Genomic DNA, 17,392 nt, shown 5'->3' with positions numbered 1-17,392 from the left:
GCCTGCCAGCTCCACTCAATCAGAAAAGCCTCGGCCGCTCCTCTTTACTGTACAAACTCAAAGTTTCATTCTGCCCTGCCTTCTTATTTACCACTGAACATCCCGCTACAACTTCACTATGACCTTTCCTGTCCTCTGCCTGCCCCACAGAAACATAGCCTCTAGGGCTGGTCATTGTCTTTTCACTGAGGTAGTGAAACACAGAGCAGATACCAGTTCACTTTGTCCTACTGCATGTTAACCTTTTTTTTTTTTTAAATGTTCAAGTCACAGGAGACATCCTAATTCCCCATGCTTTCCACCCTATTATTTAATTTTTTCTTTTTTGAATAGAGGAGAGGATGTTGGCCTCCTCCTTCTATCCCCTTCTTTATTTGTCTCTTTATGTCTCTCCATGTCTCATTTCCTCTCCTCTTTTATTTACCCCCTCCATATAAACACTAGCGGTGCCCTCCTCTTCCAAACCTCTCTTCTTCAGGCTTGTCCTTGAGGTTGGGGGAAGTGAATTTACCCCCCCTCCATCTCAAGACACAGCTGGAGTCCTCTAGAAAAATCTCCTCAAAGTCAAAACTTTTACGGTCCCCACACAGTTTGTGCACACACATGTGAATGGGCTAATCACATCTACTGAACTAAATATAGTTTAGTTAAAATTATATAAAAATAAGAATCCTTATAATAGTAATGTAATATTGCCTCAGTAGCTATCACAAATACAGAGTGGCAAGAAAACGTATGTGAACCGTTTGGATTGACCTGTTTCTTTGCAAAGATTGGTCTTAAAATGTGATCTGAACTTACAGACAATTGTATTGTAGTCTTTCATGTCTTTTTCGAACAAACTCAAACTTCAAACAAACTTTGAACAAACTACATTTTTAGGTAATCGTAGGACAAGTGAGGGAATCCTTGGCGTTGACTGAAGTAGTTGAACCTCCTTTAACAGCTATAATGTCAAACAAGCTGTTATTTTTTAGAATACCTTGATAAACTTGGGAACCCTAACCCTTCACTGCTGGGATGATGGTTTCTTGTTGGGATGTATCCTGTTGGCACAATTTAATGGCTAAATACCATCCCTAACAAGAAATAGTTTTAGCCTTTTGGAATTTAGTTTAAGCTTGATTTCCTGCTTGATGCACATGATTAATTTTCAAAGCAAGGCAAGTGCCAAATTCTGTGCTCACATTATGTCAGTTTGCCATGAAACACGCTTGACCTACTACACGGGAAAACAGGGAATTGGGCTAATATATAAGCCACAATAGAAAGACATGAGCTCCAATATAACTATCTCTCCCATGAGAAATGGTGGAGCTTGGTGAAACAGTGTTTCTAGTTTGTGACCAAGAGCATATTTAACTTACTTTACTGTTAGTTTTGTTGTATTGGATATTTTTTTTACAAGGAATATGTTGTTTCTAAATTTTTTGACTATTGATTGTTTGGCCTTTTTAATGTGATCTGGGTGAAGCCAAAGCAAATCAGCACCTTAGCTTTGGAAGTCTGGGTTTCACATGTTGCTTTTCCGTATAATGTCCATTTGAGTTGTGTGGCTAATTGTATTAGTGACACACAACACAAACGAAAAATTGCGAGAATCTATGAATTAGCTGTTAAGAATGTATTGATCGACTTATATCTTAATGATTCAAATGTATGCTTTCCACGTCTACAAAGCTGTAGTGTGATTGGCTAACTTTGGTGTAACAGGTCACCACCTAGCTCTTTTCAAAACAGGCTTTATTGGTGCTTTTCACTATCTTTTGTAGTAATCGTGCTTATGCACACATAATAAATTCAGTTGTAAGTATCCTTGACGTAACCCAAGTAAATAAAGAAAACCCAGAAAGACAAGAAAAGACATTAACAAAAAACTTGGTTAAAACAATGGAAAGAAAATGTAAATTTATTAAAAGAAATAAACTAGCTTTATGGAATGGGGTAGGGATTGTAGAGTTTGGGTCATATACTATATTTACGTCCATGTAAATGTCCATAATTTGATTGATGTGAAAAGTAAATATTCGTCATTAAATGGATCTGTGTGGACCTACAGTATATACTCCCTAGACTACGAAATTGGCTTTTTCACAGTAATGTTGTGCTCTTTAGTTAGTTCACATTTTCATATAAAATACTGTACATGAAAGATCATGTTTTTAGGAAACTGAAGTCAATCAGTGTTTCTCTGACCTTGTGACATTGCCGCTTGTTGTGCCACTGTAATTATAAGGCGAACAGGGCTCCCTGCATCCATTTCAAAGCTTGAGCGTGTGAAGACTATATGTATTGTTCAGCTGATTTAAATAATTGGTGTGGTTTACTTAAAAGGCTGCCAGAGAGAAAATTATGTTAATGGAATAATTTAAAAGGAAGTTGGAAACAGATAGTAACCCTACCAAAGTCTGTCCTCTTCTCTTTTGTTATGACTTCAGATGAGTTTTGCTCCAAGGAAACTAAATTATCCTCCTCCCTCAAAAAAAGATGGTCAATGTCATTTACACACTTGGAGGAGCTTAGCTAGTAAAGATTCTCTGGAATTTGTACTAAGACTGAGAAACAAATTAACTTTTTTTGTGTGATGAGTCCTATTTATGGGACTTGACTGTTAATACAGACAGTTACTCTGTGTGCATGGAAACATGTGTGCATATGTTTGTAAGGAGAGCTGAATGAGAAATCTGGACTAATAATGAGAAACAAAACTACTTACTGTACCTGCTGTGTCAGAAGGAAAACTAATGATAAGGTTTCATCTACACATTAGCTATAGCATTAGCTTGTCCCTGAGGGTCACAGGTAACATTGAGCATGAGGTGAGGACATCCAGGAAATGTCACCAGTAAAGCCCATGCCTGATATGTGAATCCAGACAATCATGCACACCTATATGCAACTTAGATTCACCATTTAACTGTATTTGCATGCTTTGGGAATGTGGAACCAAGGACCCTTTTTCCTGTGGGGTAATGTTGATAGGCACTGCACCACTGTGCAACCTGGAAATTGTTTAATCATTTCTTAAATGTGTGTTTGTGTGTATGCTTCACAGCCAAGAAGTTTGGAGTCACAGAGGTTTCCATGGAGGCAGTAACATTCATCTCACACGCCACGCAGTCACGACTTCGCACTGTAGTAGAAAAAGTTTCTGCAATTGCACAGCACCGCCTGGATTCCTGTAAGGTAGTTAAAATGCACACACCCACACACACACACACATACACATACCCACAAAACTAAGTACAGTCTATTTTTTGTAATCATGTTTGGAAGTTATTATTATTGGTTAGATTAAGCTTATTGATGATTGAATGAATTTTGATTCCATGACACTCCATGTGCATCAGCTTTCAAATTCCCTGGTGTATTTTTAAGCTTCTTAGCCTATTAGGTAAATGTGACAGTTATATCGCAGGGTTAGGGAATAAAATGAATGTGTTAAAAGTGTATAATAAGTGTATAATAACAACAGATCAGCCTAACCCCAGCAAGAGACATTCCAAAAATTGTGTTTGTCCATTTGTTTGCTGACTTTATCTAATGCAACTGGCTTGTCCATTGAGGGATGACCAGTAATTTACAAACCACATCAATTTAGATTTTTTTTAGCTAAAATGTAATTTTATTGCTGATTTAAACAATATCTCACTGTTTGGTACAGGTGTCAAACAAGAAGTTCATATGTGAAAAGTGCTAATGTGAACACATGCTAGGCAGTATTTTATGTATATCTCTCCAACTTAAAACGCTATTACAACATTATAGGCCAATATAACAAATTCAGATAAACTTGAAAAAAAAATGTATATATTTACTTAAATCCACCTTCTGCTGTGCCACTGAAAAGTCACTGAAATGCAGGTGTGACTAGGTCTTAGCCTTCTGTTAATGTCCTTTCACTCACTGCAGCCAATCACCATCTCCCACTCAACTCCTTGTACTCTGACATGCTGTAATGCGATCAAGGTTATACACAATTAGTATTTCCCGAATGAGAGTTCAAGCCCATGTCTCTCTTGAACTGGCTAGACATTTGAGAGCCTTGCACTTGACTATTTCAATCAGATTGAACTTGACATTAACATAATCATTGTCATGATGCAAACAAGACAAAGACAGTTTGGAAGCTGGAGGGAACAAGTCTTTCCCTCTTCTGCCCTGAAAACATAGGATGGATAACCAAAGCATATTGTAGGCTAGGCCGAGTGGGTTGCCTTCAAAATAACTTGAAAAAAATACAATGTTTGTAAATACAAATGCAATGTTTGAAAGTTATTGTGAAACAGAAATGTAACTATAGAAACAATAACTACAAAGAAGTAACAACATTTTTATTGTGATTGATGTTCATTGTGATTAATATTCATATCACTTGACCTGGGAAAGAAGCTTCTTCAGTAAACTAAAGCACATACTTGCACAAGCACACAAATGTGGTGTGTGCAGAAATGCTCTTTACCTGTCTTACACGTAAACTCAGAGAATAGTGCAAACGTACTACAAAAAAAAAGCATAAATGTTAATATGGAATCTTTTTTTGTACAGTTAAGTTGATAAACAGGAGAGCTCAGACTTTTCAGTCAGTCAGTCAAAACTAGATGAATGAAAGAACTGTCTGTGTAAACCTGCCTACTGTTTTGTTATTGGTGACTTTATTTCTCATAGCCCTTGAATGGAACTATGTAGCCACATTTAATTGGTGTACATTAAAGCACAAAATCATCTAGACTACAAGCCTAAGTCTTGGCATGGTGGGGGAACTTGGGGGGAAACTTTGAAATTGTGTTGTTCCTGATACCACGATGGTAGGATGAGGAGGAGAGAGGAAGAGCCTCGCTACAGCTGTCCCCATCTTGTTTTGAGCTTCTTCTTTCTGTACGTTCTTTTCCTTTTTTGTGGTTTTGTAAATGAGGTGTGTGTGTGTGTGTGTGTATGTGTGTGTGTGTGTGAGGGAGGGAGGAACGAAGTTCTCTGTTGACATCAGCGAAAAAAAAAGAGAGAAAAAGACCAAAAGACAAAGCGGCCTAAAAGAGCAACCGGGCTTCAACGGCAGGAATTACAGAAAGAGTGCAGGCTCAGCGCTGCAACAAAGAGCAGGCGGGCTGGATGAGAGAAAGAGGGGGTTGGAGGGGTGCTGGCGATGAGCCTCTTCTGATGTGTCTTTGTATTCTGTGCCACCCAGCTTCTCTCATCCACTCATGGAAACACACACACACACACACACACACACAGAGAGTGCAAGAAAGAGTGCAAGTGATGTAGAAATCAAGTGCAAGAGAAGAACAGAGGTGCATGGGAGACATACGCACACAAACATGTAGATAAGCAATTATCCTATTAACTTTTGATGACCTACAAAAGTTGTTTTTACACTTTGCTTTTCCCAAGTGGCAGATGATGCTCTATATGCAAACAAAAATGTTGTCTGTAAAAGTTAGTGTGTTGATATGAAACCAGTGGTTTTCCAGTTCAACTACCTGTTATAATTTAGATTTGTGCTATAACAAAATGTTAATGACAATAATAATGATGTTTTATGCTTATTAAAAGAACATGCCTGTGTTATTTGTTAAAGTCCTGTACATTTCGATGGTGATACTAGTCCATTGTGCTTTTCTTGCAAGGATAAAGTAATTGAATGCATTAAATCACACCTAATTTTGACAAAATGTTTATTTTAATTCAGATAAGAAGATTTAAATTTAAAATACACAGAATACAGTGCCGTTCATATTTATTACCCATACCTTAAAGGTTTACCAGACAAAAAAAATCAGCAATTTAAAGGTGTCACCTCTGTAAATATTTTATCTTCAGTTTTAATTACTAAAACTGATGACTAATTATGGTAACCACAGAAATTGTTGGGAGATTGATTTTTCAGGCCAAATTATCCCATGAATTTCTCAATATTGTCTCATTATTATCAGATAAATATTCATTTAGTGCTTAATAAATACTAATTTGTTAACATTTAGATAATTCAGTAGGCTATTTCTAGGTAGTCTAAGGTCTGTTTTAAACTTTCAAAACTTGTGGTCAAAGCCTCAGAGGCACCAGCTGAATGGGAGACTGAGCTTTTTTAAACTGTTGCTGTTGCAGTGATTTTCTCGCTATCTGCTTGTCAGGATGATGAGTGCTACGAGCAATCTGCAGACGTTCGCTCTCAGCTCCGCTTCTTCGAGCATCTGGAGAGAATCGAAAAGCAGAGGAAGGACGAGCAGGAGAGAGAGATCTTGTTGAAAGCTGCAAAAGTAAGTTATTGTCACCTCACCATCTCGCTTTATGTGCACATGTGTGCGAGGTAGTTGTTATGTCCTCACGCAACAGTGTGTGCTTGTGTACTGGTGTGTGTGTTCGTGTGCATTTTGCTCCTGCACAGGCCCTGACAGATGAATTAGAGTGTGACACCAGTGGATGAAGTGACCTCCCTGTGTCCTCCCAGGCTCCTGGCCCTAGGGCTCCTCTGTCCTGGCTCTTCCTCCCTGGACACAAGGAGGAGGGGGGACCACGTACACTGTGCACCCCCCATGTACCATGCCACTGCCACACACACACACACACACACACACACCAGTACACAATCACAAACAGTCATTCCTACGTAACCTCTATCAAAAGCCTCGACAGTTCAGGTGAAACAGAGCATCAGTTTTCGAAAGACTGTAAATTTCAGTGTCAGATGTATCTTTTTTGAGGTACACTTTTACCAGGAACATGGCACCATATACAGAAAGTATTGCAATTTCCCATCAGCACTAACAGAGCTGTTTTTAGGATGAACGGCATGGACAGAGCTAGTTGGGTTTAAACATAAACTCCAAGGAAAATTGTGTGTACACTGTCTGTAGAAACAGTACAAATACAATACAAATAAACAAAAAAAAAATGTCACAAATTGCAGTGCTTCAATTTAAAGTTACAATACACAACTTCATCATAAGTCTTAACATCTATCTGCTCCCAGCCTTCCCTCACACTGCTCCGCTATTCTCCACCACACTGCCTATAACTTTAGGTGGATGTTAAAAATACAATTAAATTACAATACACGCATGTTCCAACATTCAACAATCAAGCAGAAATAACTGAAATTCTCTGATTGCTCAGAAGAGCGAGCCCTATGTAAAAACTTTTAGATGTAAATATGTCTTCACTGCTGCCAGTGTTCCTCAATGAGTCTTGGTCATAGCTTTGGTGGCACCGCTTTACATTAAGATACAGTATGTTTTGGAACATATTTCTACAAATAAACTATTTATTAGAAATACGTTAGTGTATCTTTAAACGTTACATAAATAAATTCAAGCTCAATCAAAACTACAGGCAGTGCTGTTCACTGTATCCTGAGAGATGGGAAAGGTTATTTTATTGACTTACAAAAAGTTTATTTCTAACAAACTTTTATCAAAAATTACAATCCTCAAATATCATGATGATGATTCTTCTTACCTCTATCGTAATGCCCTACTCAACAGTAGGTTAAAAAGTTTGTAAATTGAGATGTAATTCACATTTCGGTTATAGAATGCATAAAGTTGCATTTAATGGAGTCTGATTAAGTTGCTTTACTACAACAAACTTTTAAATTTTAGTCAGCACTATTGTCAAGTTAGTTTGTTATCAAACAAGTATAGTTTATATCACTTATATAGCGCTTTAGAAAGACGTACAGTTGGTGTGTCCAGTATAGAAGATATATTCTATACATTATTAAACATCTCTTTAGTCATGGACGCAAGTGAGCATTTGTCCAACTGTATTATAAGTAGTTGCAATACATAAAATACTTAATACTATAGTACTTAGTAGTACTTAATAGAATAAAACTTACAGTATAGAATAGATAGTTGTTGCACTAACATAATAAAAAGTATTATAACTACTTATTTCAGGTAGGGCCCTTGCATTGGTACCTGTCTGCTATTTTGATCTCAGTTCTGTGCACATAGAGACATTTGTTTATTAGTAAAAAAAAGAATTAAAATGTGAAAAATCACAAATAACAAAAAAATGAGGGAGAGATTTTTTTGTCAAATGAAAATGCCCCGCGGTGCAACATTAGCAGAAAGCTAGGTTAATTTAATTAATTTTGAATGGAGCCAATGTCCCACAGTAAAGATTCTCATTGTAGCACACCTCACCGTTATAATTGCATTATTATGCTCCAGTCCTGCCACGCAGGATATTGGAAAATCCAGTAGTTGATGAACACTGACCACCAGACCTCATGACCTGTCCGTTGTTTTCTTTTAGGAACAAACAGACAAAAGACATTGCCTCAGCAGAAAACGACATGTAATGTGTGTTGTTAAAATAGTGAAGCTCTATCAGTGCCCAGCCCTACATGGTTGCACAGTGTAATCTTTTTTTTTTTTTTACTGAGAAAAAACTCTCTTTATTAACAGGATTAGTGAAAAAGTTTTGCAAATTTAAGATCTTGTTGGAAGGGCTTACCTCAGGGCTATTTGGATTGCATGAGCCTTGTTGAGGAGAGTTTGACTTCACCTCAGAGCTATGGCTATGGCTTTTTGGCTCTTGTTGCCATGGCGTTTCAGTTCAAGGAGAAGTTTGCAAAGCACATCTTTGCCTAATAATTGTGTGATATATTACACCAACAAACTAACAGCAACACTAGCTGATATCGTTGTAGTCTTCTTTCTACTATTGATCTACATGTGCTATGTCTCTTTTTTTTTTGCCATTTCCATAATATTTTATAAACTACAACATATTTATGACATCTGGTATAAGAGTGAACTGGCTCTGATCCCTGCAGTCAGAATAACAGACTGATTGAAATGTTGTGTTAAAAAGTTACTGATGATGTAACCTTGGACATACCGTTGGTGTTGCTGTCAGTGTTTCAGTTTATTTTTTGTTCCCCCACTGCCAACTGTCCAAACTCTAAATGTCATGTTTTGCCATTCATTTTTTTAAAGGTAAAACAAGGCAGTTTTATTTGCACTTTTCATTTTGGAACAATGTTCAGAAATGGATGGGGAGAAATCCACTACTGAATATATCATAAGCCTCAAAACTATATAGTGCTATGCAGCCAGAAGACATACTGCATAAGTATCTCAGCTATTTATTTTTTTTGTTCACATTCAAAAGATCTCTAATATAAAATGTGTAAGATAAGGCTTGTCAATGAAAATGGGTATTTTGTGGATATTTATTTCTTTCACTTTCAGTAATTTGTAAAGTACATGAGAAACAAGCATATTTATATATTTCTGATGACTGCAAGAGGAATGGCAGGTTTCATGCAATGGACTCAATATTCAACAGAATATATTGACAGAATGTTCAATATTAAGTTAACTTTACTCTTTCCACATACAACCCACAGCTAAATGAAACAAGTACAACCCTGTGGTGGTTTTCATACAATGTTAGAAAACCACCCAGCTTCAGTGGTGCTTGAAAGTTTGTGAATCCTTTAGAATTTTTTTCTATTCCTGCATAAATTTGACCTAAACCATGATCAGATTTTCACGTAAATTTTTAAACCTGATGAAGGGAACCCAATCTAACAAATTAGATTTAAAAAAATAACAGCTGTTTTGGTAGGAACATTTTCAATATTAAATATTTGCGTGTAGCAAAAGTATACCAATCCATGCATTGAATAACTGGTGTGACTCCCATTCTGTAGCAACAACTTCAATATTTCGGGTAACTATTTATCATAATCTGCCTGACAGTCAACTGGTAGAGTCCAAACTTTTACAACATTTTTTGTAACCCTTTCCAGCCTGGTAAGGCTCAACATCTCTTTTTCAAAGCCATTACACACTTCTACATACCTGTGTGGCAAAGAACAGTCAAGATAGTGAAGACCCAGATTTCTCTGTGAATAAGGCAGGCCCTCCCTAACACCTGATTCTCATTCGCTGAATTACAAACTAATTTCTACTTGAAGTGAATAATTAATCCTAGACCTTCACATACTTTGACTGCACACAAAAATGTAATATTGGACGTATTCCCACAATAAAAAAAAGCGCGACTATCTTGACTCATTTGTTTAATGGGGTTCTCTTTATCCAGTCTTGAAAATCTGATCATGTTTTGTTTATGTTTATGCAGAAAGAAAGGAAAGTCTAAAGGCTTCAAAACTGAACCACCACTGTAAGTTAAAGTAGGCAAAACTAGTTGAGGTGAAAAGAACTCAGGATGCCATCACAAAATAGCTCCTGGAATATGGAACATGACAGGTTGATGATATACTGTGGAACACTGTATTTCAGTATGGTGTTTCTTTATTATTTAAGTATTGTTCATTCCACACAAACCCAACAAAGCTTGTCAGTGTCTAGTTCCAGGTCCTCTTCTCCCCTCTGTTTTCTGCTGTAAGTGGGAAAACCAGGGCAGCTGACAGAGGAGATGTAAAGCATGCCAGTGGCACCGCTGCCCTTTGTAAGCAGTCCCATCTGTACCAACCACTCCCACTCCTGCACCCCGCAACCACCCACCTTCCTGCCTGCCTCTCTCCTGCTCGAGCGCCCGCTAATCTGACCTCTCGAGTAAGAACCCCACTAAAGTAATCCCCTTCACCCCTGTCTTCCCTCCTCCTTCCATCAATACCAGCCCTCCCTTCCTCTACGCCGTCCATTTAAAATATGACTCACGTCTTAAGGGATGCTCTGGCCGACCGGAGGGCAAACACATTAGTTATAGTTGAGATACCGACCAGTACGTGAATTGCCTGATATATTTAAAGCCAATTAGCAGGAAGGCTAGGAGGAGCAGCTCTCCGTCCATAAGACAGAAAGGATGAGAATAAGAGAGAAGGGAGAGAGAGAGGTTTGAGGCATGAGTGGGTTGTCTTGCTTTCGAAGGAGGCCCAGCACCTGCTCTGATTAATTTAGTATTTGAAGTAAAATGTAAATGATTAAACTAAACTGTATTTTTAACAAATGCACATAGTGTATCATAAAATATGTCCAAGGGACGTATCATTATATAATCCTTTTGCATACAGTAGACCTACATGATAAACCTTTTGCCCAAAGGTTTCAAACAATGAGGGTAAGATATGGTTGTACAAAAATGTTGAGGGTTTTTGGTGGACCTGACCTAATTATGAATAATCCAATCAAAATATAACTACACAGAATATGTCTATTTTCACAAAATAGCAGCATTCAGATAGTGTGCAGAGCGGTAATCTGCCTGTATTGCCTGCAGTGGTCAACCGTACATGTACATTTTGTTGCGTGGCAAAGGATTCCTAGGGACAAGTACATTCACCTAGATCTTGGCTGCTGATTAAAATAGAAGTGCTGTGTTGTTACACCAGGGACACACATGCACACACACACACGGCAATAGCTAGCCACACTGTCTTACAGTGACATACGCATAACCACTGCCACTGATACTCACCAACATCCTTTGCCCTGTGTGTGTGTGGGTGTGTGTGCGTGCATGCGTGCGTGTGTGTGTGTGTGTGTGTGTGCTGGCTCGTGCAGAATTTTTAATAACCTCTTTTGATTAGAATCCCCCTCTAGCGGCTTATTTAGGGCTGGATTTGGAGCGGGTTTAAAGGCCACTGCCCCCCAGGGGGCACTCCATTGCACTTCTCAGAATTCAAATACGATGTCCTTGACACCTCTGTATCTTGTTCCCATTTTGCACTATTTTTGCTGCAGCAGCAACAGATGAGTAGCGAGGGGATGCAGGGGCGGGGGCTCCTTAAACCAGCTGTTAACCTGTGTCCCCCCCCCCCCCCCTTTTTTTTTTACTCCACAGAGTCGCTCCAGGCAAGAAGACCCAGAGCAAGCTCGGCTGAAACAGAAAGCTAAGGAGGTAAGCTGCTGCGGAGATCATTACCCTTGACATTTCCCCGACTCTGGTGTATTAATTTTTCATGCCTCACTACATATGTAATGCCATTTAAAGTCGGACTTAAAAAAGTTTAAGGAATTATTCACCCAGATTGATGCCCATGTGTGGAAAATTCTGCTCACCAAAGACACTGCACTTCCTCCACCCCTCCTTTTTTTTCTTCATCTTTTCCAGCCTCTTCATCTCACACCAGTTTCAATTTTGGTTTAACTGCTGTTCATTGAGCCCTGCCTTTTATTTGGTAGATGACGTATTAGGTGATGAGAAGAGTAGACAGGGCTAACAGTAATAGCCATTATATGTTTATACACCACTATTGACATGTCAGTGTTTCATCTTAGATAAACAAATGTGTTCATTTTATGTTAGTATGGCTGTAAGTTAAATCTGTCTTAACCTACTTAGTACAGTAAACCACTGTGGGATAAAAGAGGTTAAAACAAATTATCTTTTTAAAGTATGTTTGTTAATAACTTCTGTTATAGCAACACATCATCGCTAGTAAAAGTGTTTGGTGAATGAGTCAAATTCATGATCTACATTATACATTAACTTTTACTTTTACTATAAAGAGTAAAAATAGTTATTTCCTTTAGCGAAGTACGGGCCAGAGCGAAACACTCAGGATTGCAAACTGTGTTTAAACTGATGTAGGGCACTTCTTTTGGTACTACGTTGCTATATCTTCCATATTTTAAGTGCAGGTCTTGCTATAAGCAAATTCCCAGTGGAACTCAGAAAGTAGACCAGTCTTCTTTTAGAGGTTAGATATTGTTGTTTACGTAAATGAAATAGTTCTGTCACAGCGGAAGTTTGCATTTGCTTTATTCTTTGTTTACTCCAGAATAACTTTATTTGGTGCTTTCAGTATTTGGATCGCAAACAGGGATCAAGAGGATTGTTTGGAGTAGTCAGAGTAGGCAGGAGGATAAAACAAGCACCGCTCACCTGTTGTTGTTGTTGATGTTGAACTTAAGGTGGAGATGTGGTTTCCTCTGAATTGCCTTCGTACCACAAAGCCTTTTATTCATCCAGATAAAGTTTACTAAGCACGTATGCACTTTTCTCACTAACAATCAAATTTATACCCACACACTTCTGCAGTTTTGCATCTGACAGCTCCCCAGTGCAGCCATTAATATTGGCCACTCAGCTCTACATATTTAGCGATAACTAATAATGCCCTGCTCAAGGGCAAATCATGATTATTATTTGGCCAGCCTGTTTAACTTTTAGGATTTTCTTTGCACTGTTGTGTTGAACTTATGACCTTCAAGTGACAAGTCGACTTCTTTTACCTCTGGCTACTGGCAGTGCTCTGTCTTTTCTCTGCGTCTCTCACGGACATTTCTTTCTAGCAACAGTGAGCCCTGCTGCAGTTGAGAACATTCACACTAGATCTCAGCCTACCCATAAGCCCCACATATGCAAATGAAGCAGCGTAATAGGCACTGCGATAGGTTTTCCCCAGGGGCCATGTGATCAAAGTGGATCTCCTCCCTGTTAAGTGGCAGTCCGCTCGTCATGTGGATATGGCCAGATTAGCGCCTTATGAGGAGACGCCATGTGCACGTATGCACATTTTCCTCTGGAATTTTAAAAAGGTGGTTTGGAAATTGTTACTTTATGTAATGCTTTTTCTTGTTAGAGACAAGAAACACTCCCAGTCACCCAAATGCCCCCATCTACATGCGCACACACACACACATTACACATACACACACACAACCAACACCCTCCCTCACTTCTTTCTTTTTTGCTTAATGGCCATCGTTTCTCAGCCCCCGTGCCTCTCCGGTTTTCATCACCTGACTGGCTCAAGGGGACAGAGCTGGCTGTTTGTGTCACTGCAGAGTCTGTCGGCAGCTCACACATCTGCACAAATTTCATCAGGATAATGAGCCTGAGCTACTCTTCCAGGCGACGGGCAGAGGAGCCAGCTTCTCTTTAAGCCTCTCTCCTGATCTCACACACACACACACACACACACACACACACACACACACACACACACACACACACACACACACACACATAAACAAACACAAATCAACAACCACCTAAAAATCATTATTTTGAAGAGGTGGAATTACAGTGTGTTATACACTTGAACCAAATGTTGGAGTGTAAGTTGAGCTGGCACTTCATTTGTTATTAAAAAGCATGGTTCACTGTGTTGTGAAACTGCTGTTGCATACCTGAGTCTAGTTTGAATGCCAACAACAAGATATTAAGCCATGAACAGCAAATTGATAGTTTGAGGGAAATTCATTTAGTTAGCCCAAAATCACAGGTTTGACTCAAAGGACTTTATATCTCTAGACCCTTGATTTCGGTAAGGAAAAGCTCCACACAAAAAGAGGAAAAAATCTGGAAAAGTGACAGAATTGTGTATATTTCATTCTTCATACTCGGGTATTAAAAGGTAAAAGGTTTTAGCCTGAGAGACTAAAATCCTGTCAATACAGTGACTAGTAACTGCAACTCACTAGCACTGCTGCACAGAATCTTTTAGCCACATAGCATTAGTTCATAAATGTTAATACACTGAAAATAAAGACGGGCTAGTCAAAACATACAAATTAAACATTAAAATAAATATCCTTAAATTTAATTCATGTTGTTTGATAGAATCGGCCTAACAGTGGGATTCACTACCAAGTTTTATCGTCACCTCTTGACCTTTCCACCAAGAGTTGGAAAGGAAGAGTAAACTGTTTGCTGTTTGCACAGTAAACTGCTTGAAAATATAATGAATATTTTGCAAATTCTGTAGTTACAATGATTCTTTTTTATTTGATTTGTTAGATGAAAACATCAGAGATAAAGATGTACAAATGAATAAGGTTTAAACATGACTGAGTTATGTCTTTGAGAAGGACTTTCTAATGCACATCGCAGCAGTAAAGCTGTCAGATCTCTGATCTTGTTCTTACCTATGCCAAATCAGCAGCTACACAAACTACAATAACCATTGTCCTGTTGTTTTCAGAACATCTGAGTGCATTTGTTCCTTTCTATCTCTCAAGTTATACTCGATTTACCTCTCTAATGCTCCCTTGGGGAGGCACGCATCACAAACCACTGTTTTGAAACCACTGCCACAATCAGTCCAACACTTGTACACGAGAAATATTTATTGAATACATTCATGCTCTAGAATGTATGGACCCTATCCAAATTTCAATATTTTCTATAAGCTCTCTAGTTTTTTTAATTGCATAGTCATGGCTCTATTTACACCACCAATGTAGTGGACAACCTTGTCACCAGTGGTACAGGCTGCACAGATAGTCACTAGCAGAGGTCTTGCGTGAGAGAGAGCCAGAGCGCCTCTGTTTCCTCCATTCACTACCATTTGGCCGAAAGGTCAGATGGGCTATTTCAGAAATGCCCCCAGTAAAAATCAATGGGCAAATTGTGGCGCTCAGTTCCTGTTTGTTGTTGTTGGAGGTGGTGGGTCTGTGTGTTATGTCTGTTCCATCACTGAGGCAGGAGGCCTAATCATTGAGAGTGAGAGAATGAGTGAGAGCGAGAGGGAAGGAGACAGAGAGATACAGACACAGACACAGAGAGGAAAGGATACTTGGGGGTGGGTGTGGGGTAAAGGGAGATAGAGAGTGAGTTAAGGCCAGTAGAGATACATCACAATGTCAGACACACAGACATACTGCAGCCACAGATTCATCATCACAACTGCGTCTGCAGGCACAACTGGACACAGGAAACGAGTGAACTGGAGAAGAGGAGTGGAGAGGAGACAGGAGAAGAGGGACGAGGGAAGAAGAGAAAGACAAATTGGCTACTATAGCTGGCCAAAATCTGGCCAGACGCTTCTTTTAGAGTCTGTTCAGGAGGTGCTTTTCATTTCATGCCAAGAACTGTCTATTGTATGGCACAGTTCATGTTCCTTTCCTTAACATTGTCATAAACTATTCTGAAGCACATTGCTGTACTTATCCAGGTCCCCTTATGGTGAGCTAATTTGCTGTCACATATAGTACTAATGAAATAATGAAAATTATTCCACAGCTGTGCAGCAACAGGTGACCTCAACAAGAAAAATGCTTTAATCGGGTAGCTGGCAGTAGAGAAATATCAGGACATGAGTGATGGGGGAGACAAGGAATGATGTGTACCAAAGCAGCACTTTAACCCTTAAACCACCAGGGGGCCCTTTGAAGGCTGCTTTGTAACAGTTTGAAAATATTCTCCAATATATGTCAAAATGTTTGAGGCCACAGTCCCCAAACATAATCTGTTTAAAACTATAAACTATTTAGAAAGGATCGATTGCATATGCAACGTTGAAATGCACTTAATTCACATTCTCTTACTCTGTTTCAACACGAGGAATCTGTGGAGTGAGTGTAGTAGGGTGTTGCTAGAAAGCAGCGTGGAGCGTAGTCTAGCTTCCCTGGATAAGTAAAGGTTAGAAAATGGTTAACACAGTCTGTCTCCCACTGATAGCCCAATCACTGCCAGACCTTAAGATGATGTAGGAGGAATGTTCCTCTACTCTCCTTTTCTCTCCTGTTCTTTTTCTTTTTCCATTCTTCCACATCACTATGCCCTTGCAGCAACACTTCACTTTTTGCTTAGAGTGATTCCAGAAGACTCGTGTGAAACCGAGAGCTGTCCAATGGGATTCTCCGAGGTTTTTTGTTAGAATAATTTTCCTCAAATATTTTTCTTCTTCAGGCATTGAGAGATTCTTTTGCCCATTTTGACGCAGCAGCATTGCTTGAAATGTCTTGAACCTCTATCGAATTAATTCTGCCCTAGTTCAACTTTGAACCTTGCATGGCTTCAATTACCAGCCTGCAGTTATGTTGTTGTATGAACTTATATGTTATAATCTATGAGTCAAATTACACTGTATACTCATGTGACATATATATATAAACATGGTGAAATTTAGCATATTTAGCCTCATTGCTCAGATCCTGCAGAACCAATCACATTCCCTTTGTGTGTGTTTTTAAATCTAGTATCATTGCTCAGCCAGTTTGCACCAGGCCTTAAAGCAATCATACATGTTTCTTGATTGGTTTGCATCCTCCACAAGTGACCAGGTCACAGAAAGACTGGAATCCACCTACACTGTAAGCCCCATTAGTCAGTCTTGTGTGTCAAAGGACTATGTAGCACTCCTTTAGTTTTCATTAGACCTGTAATATTTGCAGGTTCATAGGCTCGCATCCTCTGGCCCTCCAAAAACTGATCTGTTCAAAGAGGCACTCTCCCCCATTAGGCAGGCCTCAGGGCAAATAGCTGCTATCCTCCTCCACATTCTCCCCCTTTCTGTGCTAACTGTCAAAGAGACTTCTTGCTGTTTGTGTGTCGCTGTTATATTCTTGTTTCATATCTAGTATGGATAGCGCAGTGACAAACACGGTCAACTCATAGAATCCTGAATTGTAGAACCCTGTTCTGCTTAATGTGTGTTTCTTTTTTACATTTTGAGTTATGCATTAGTTCTGCAGGTGTATAGTTAGTATAACTGACACTAGATTTTAGTCTCCTTTAAAAG

The 17,392-nt window shown here is 39.0% G+C and overlaps 1 protein-coding gene across 4 annotated transcripts in view; it reads left to right on the top strand.

Annotated features, from left to right (window-relative positions):
• Window positions 1-17,392, top strand: part of LOC137111891 (transcription initiation factor TFIID subunit 4-like) — a 78,728-nt gene that overhangs the window by 29,278 nt on the left and 32,058 nt on the right. For 3 of the 4 annotated variants that reach the window (XM_067495132.1, XM_067495131.1, XM_067495133.1), the window contains 3 exons: window positions 3,056-3,186; window positions 6,132-6,257; window positions 11,764-11,820. In XM_067495132.1, the coding sequence (XP_067351233.1) occupies window positions 3,056-3,186; window positions 6,132-6,257; window positions 11,764-11,820 (314 nt within the window). Of the gene's footprint in view, window positions 1-3,055; window positions 3,187-6,131; window positions 6,258-6,385; window positions 11,737-11,763; window positions 11,821-17,392 lie in introns of those variants that run through there. The other variant, XM_067495134.1, reaches the window with a different exon arrangement.

The sequence above is a fragment of the Channa argus genome, chromosome 2, assembly GCF_033026475.1.
Source record: "Channa argus isolate prfri chromosome 2, Channa argus male v1.0, whole genome shotgun sequence".
Classification (NCBI taxonomy): Eukaryota; Metazoa; Chordata; class Actinopteri; order Anabantiformes; family Channidae; genus Channa; species Channa argus.
This window is presented reverse-complemented; position numbering and strand designations above follow the sequence as displayed.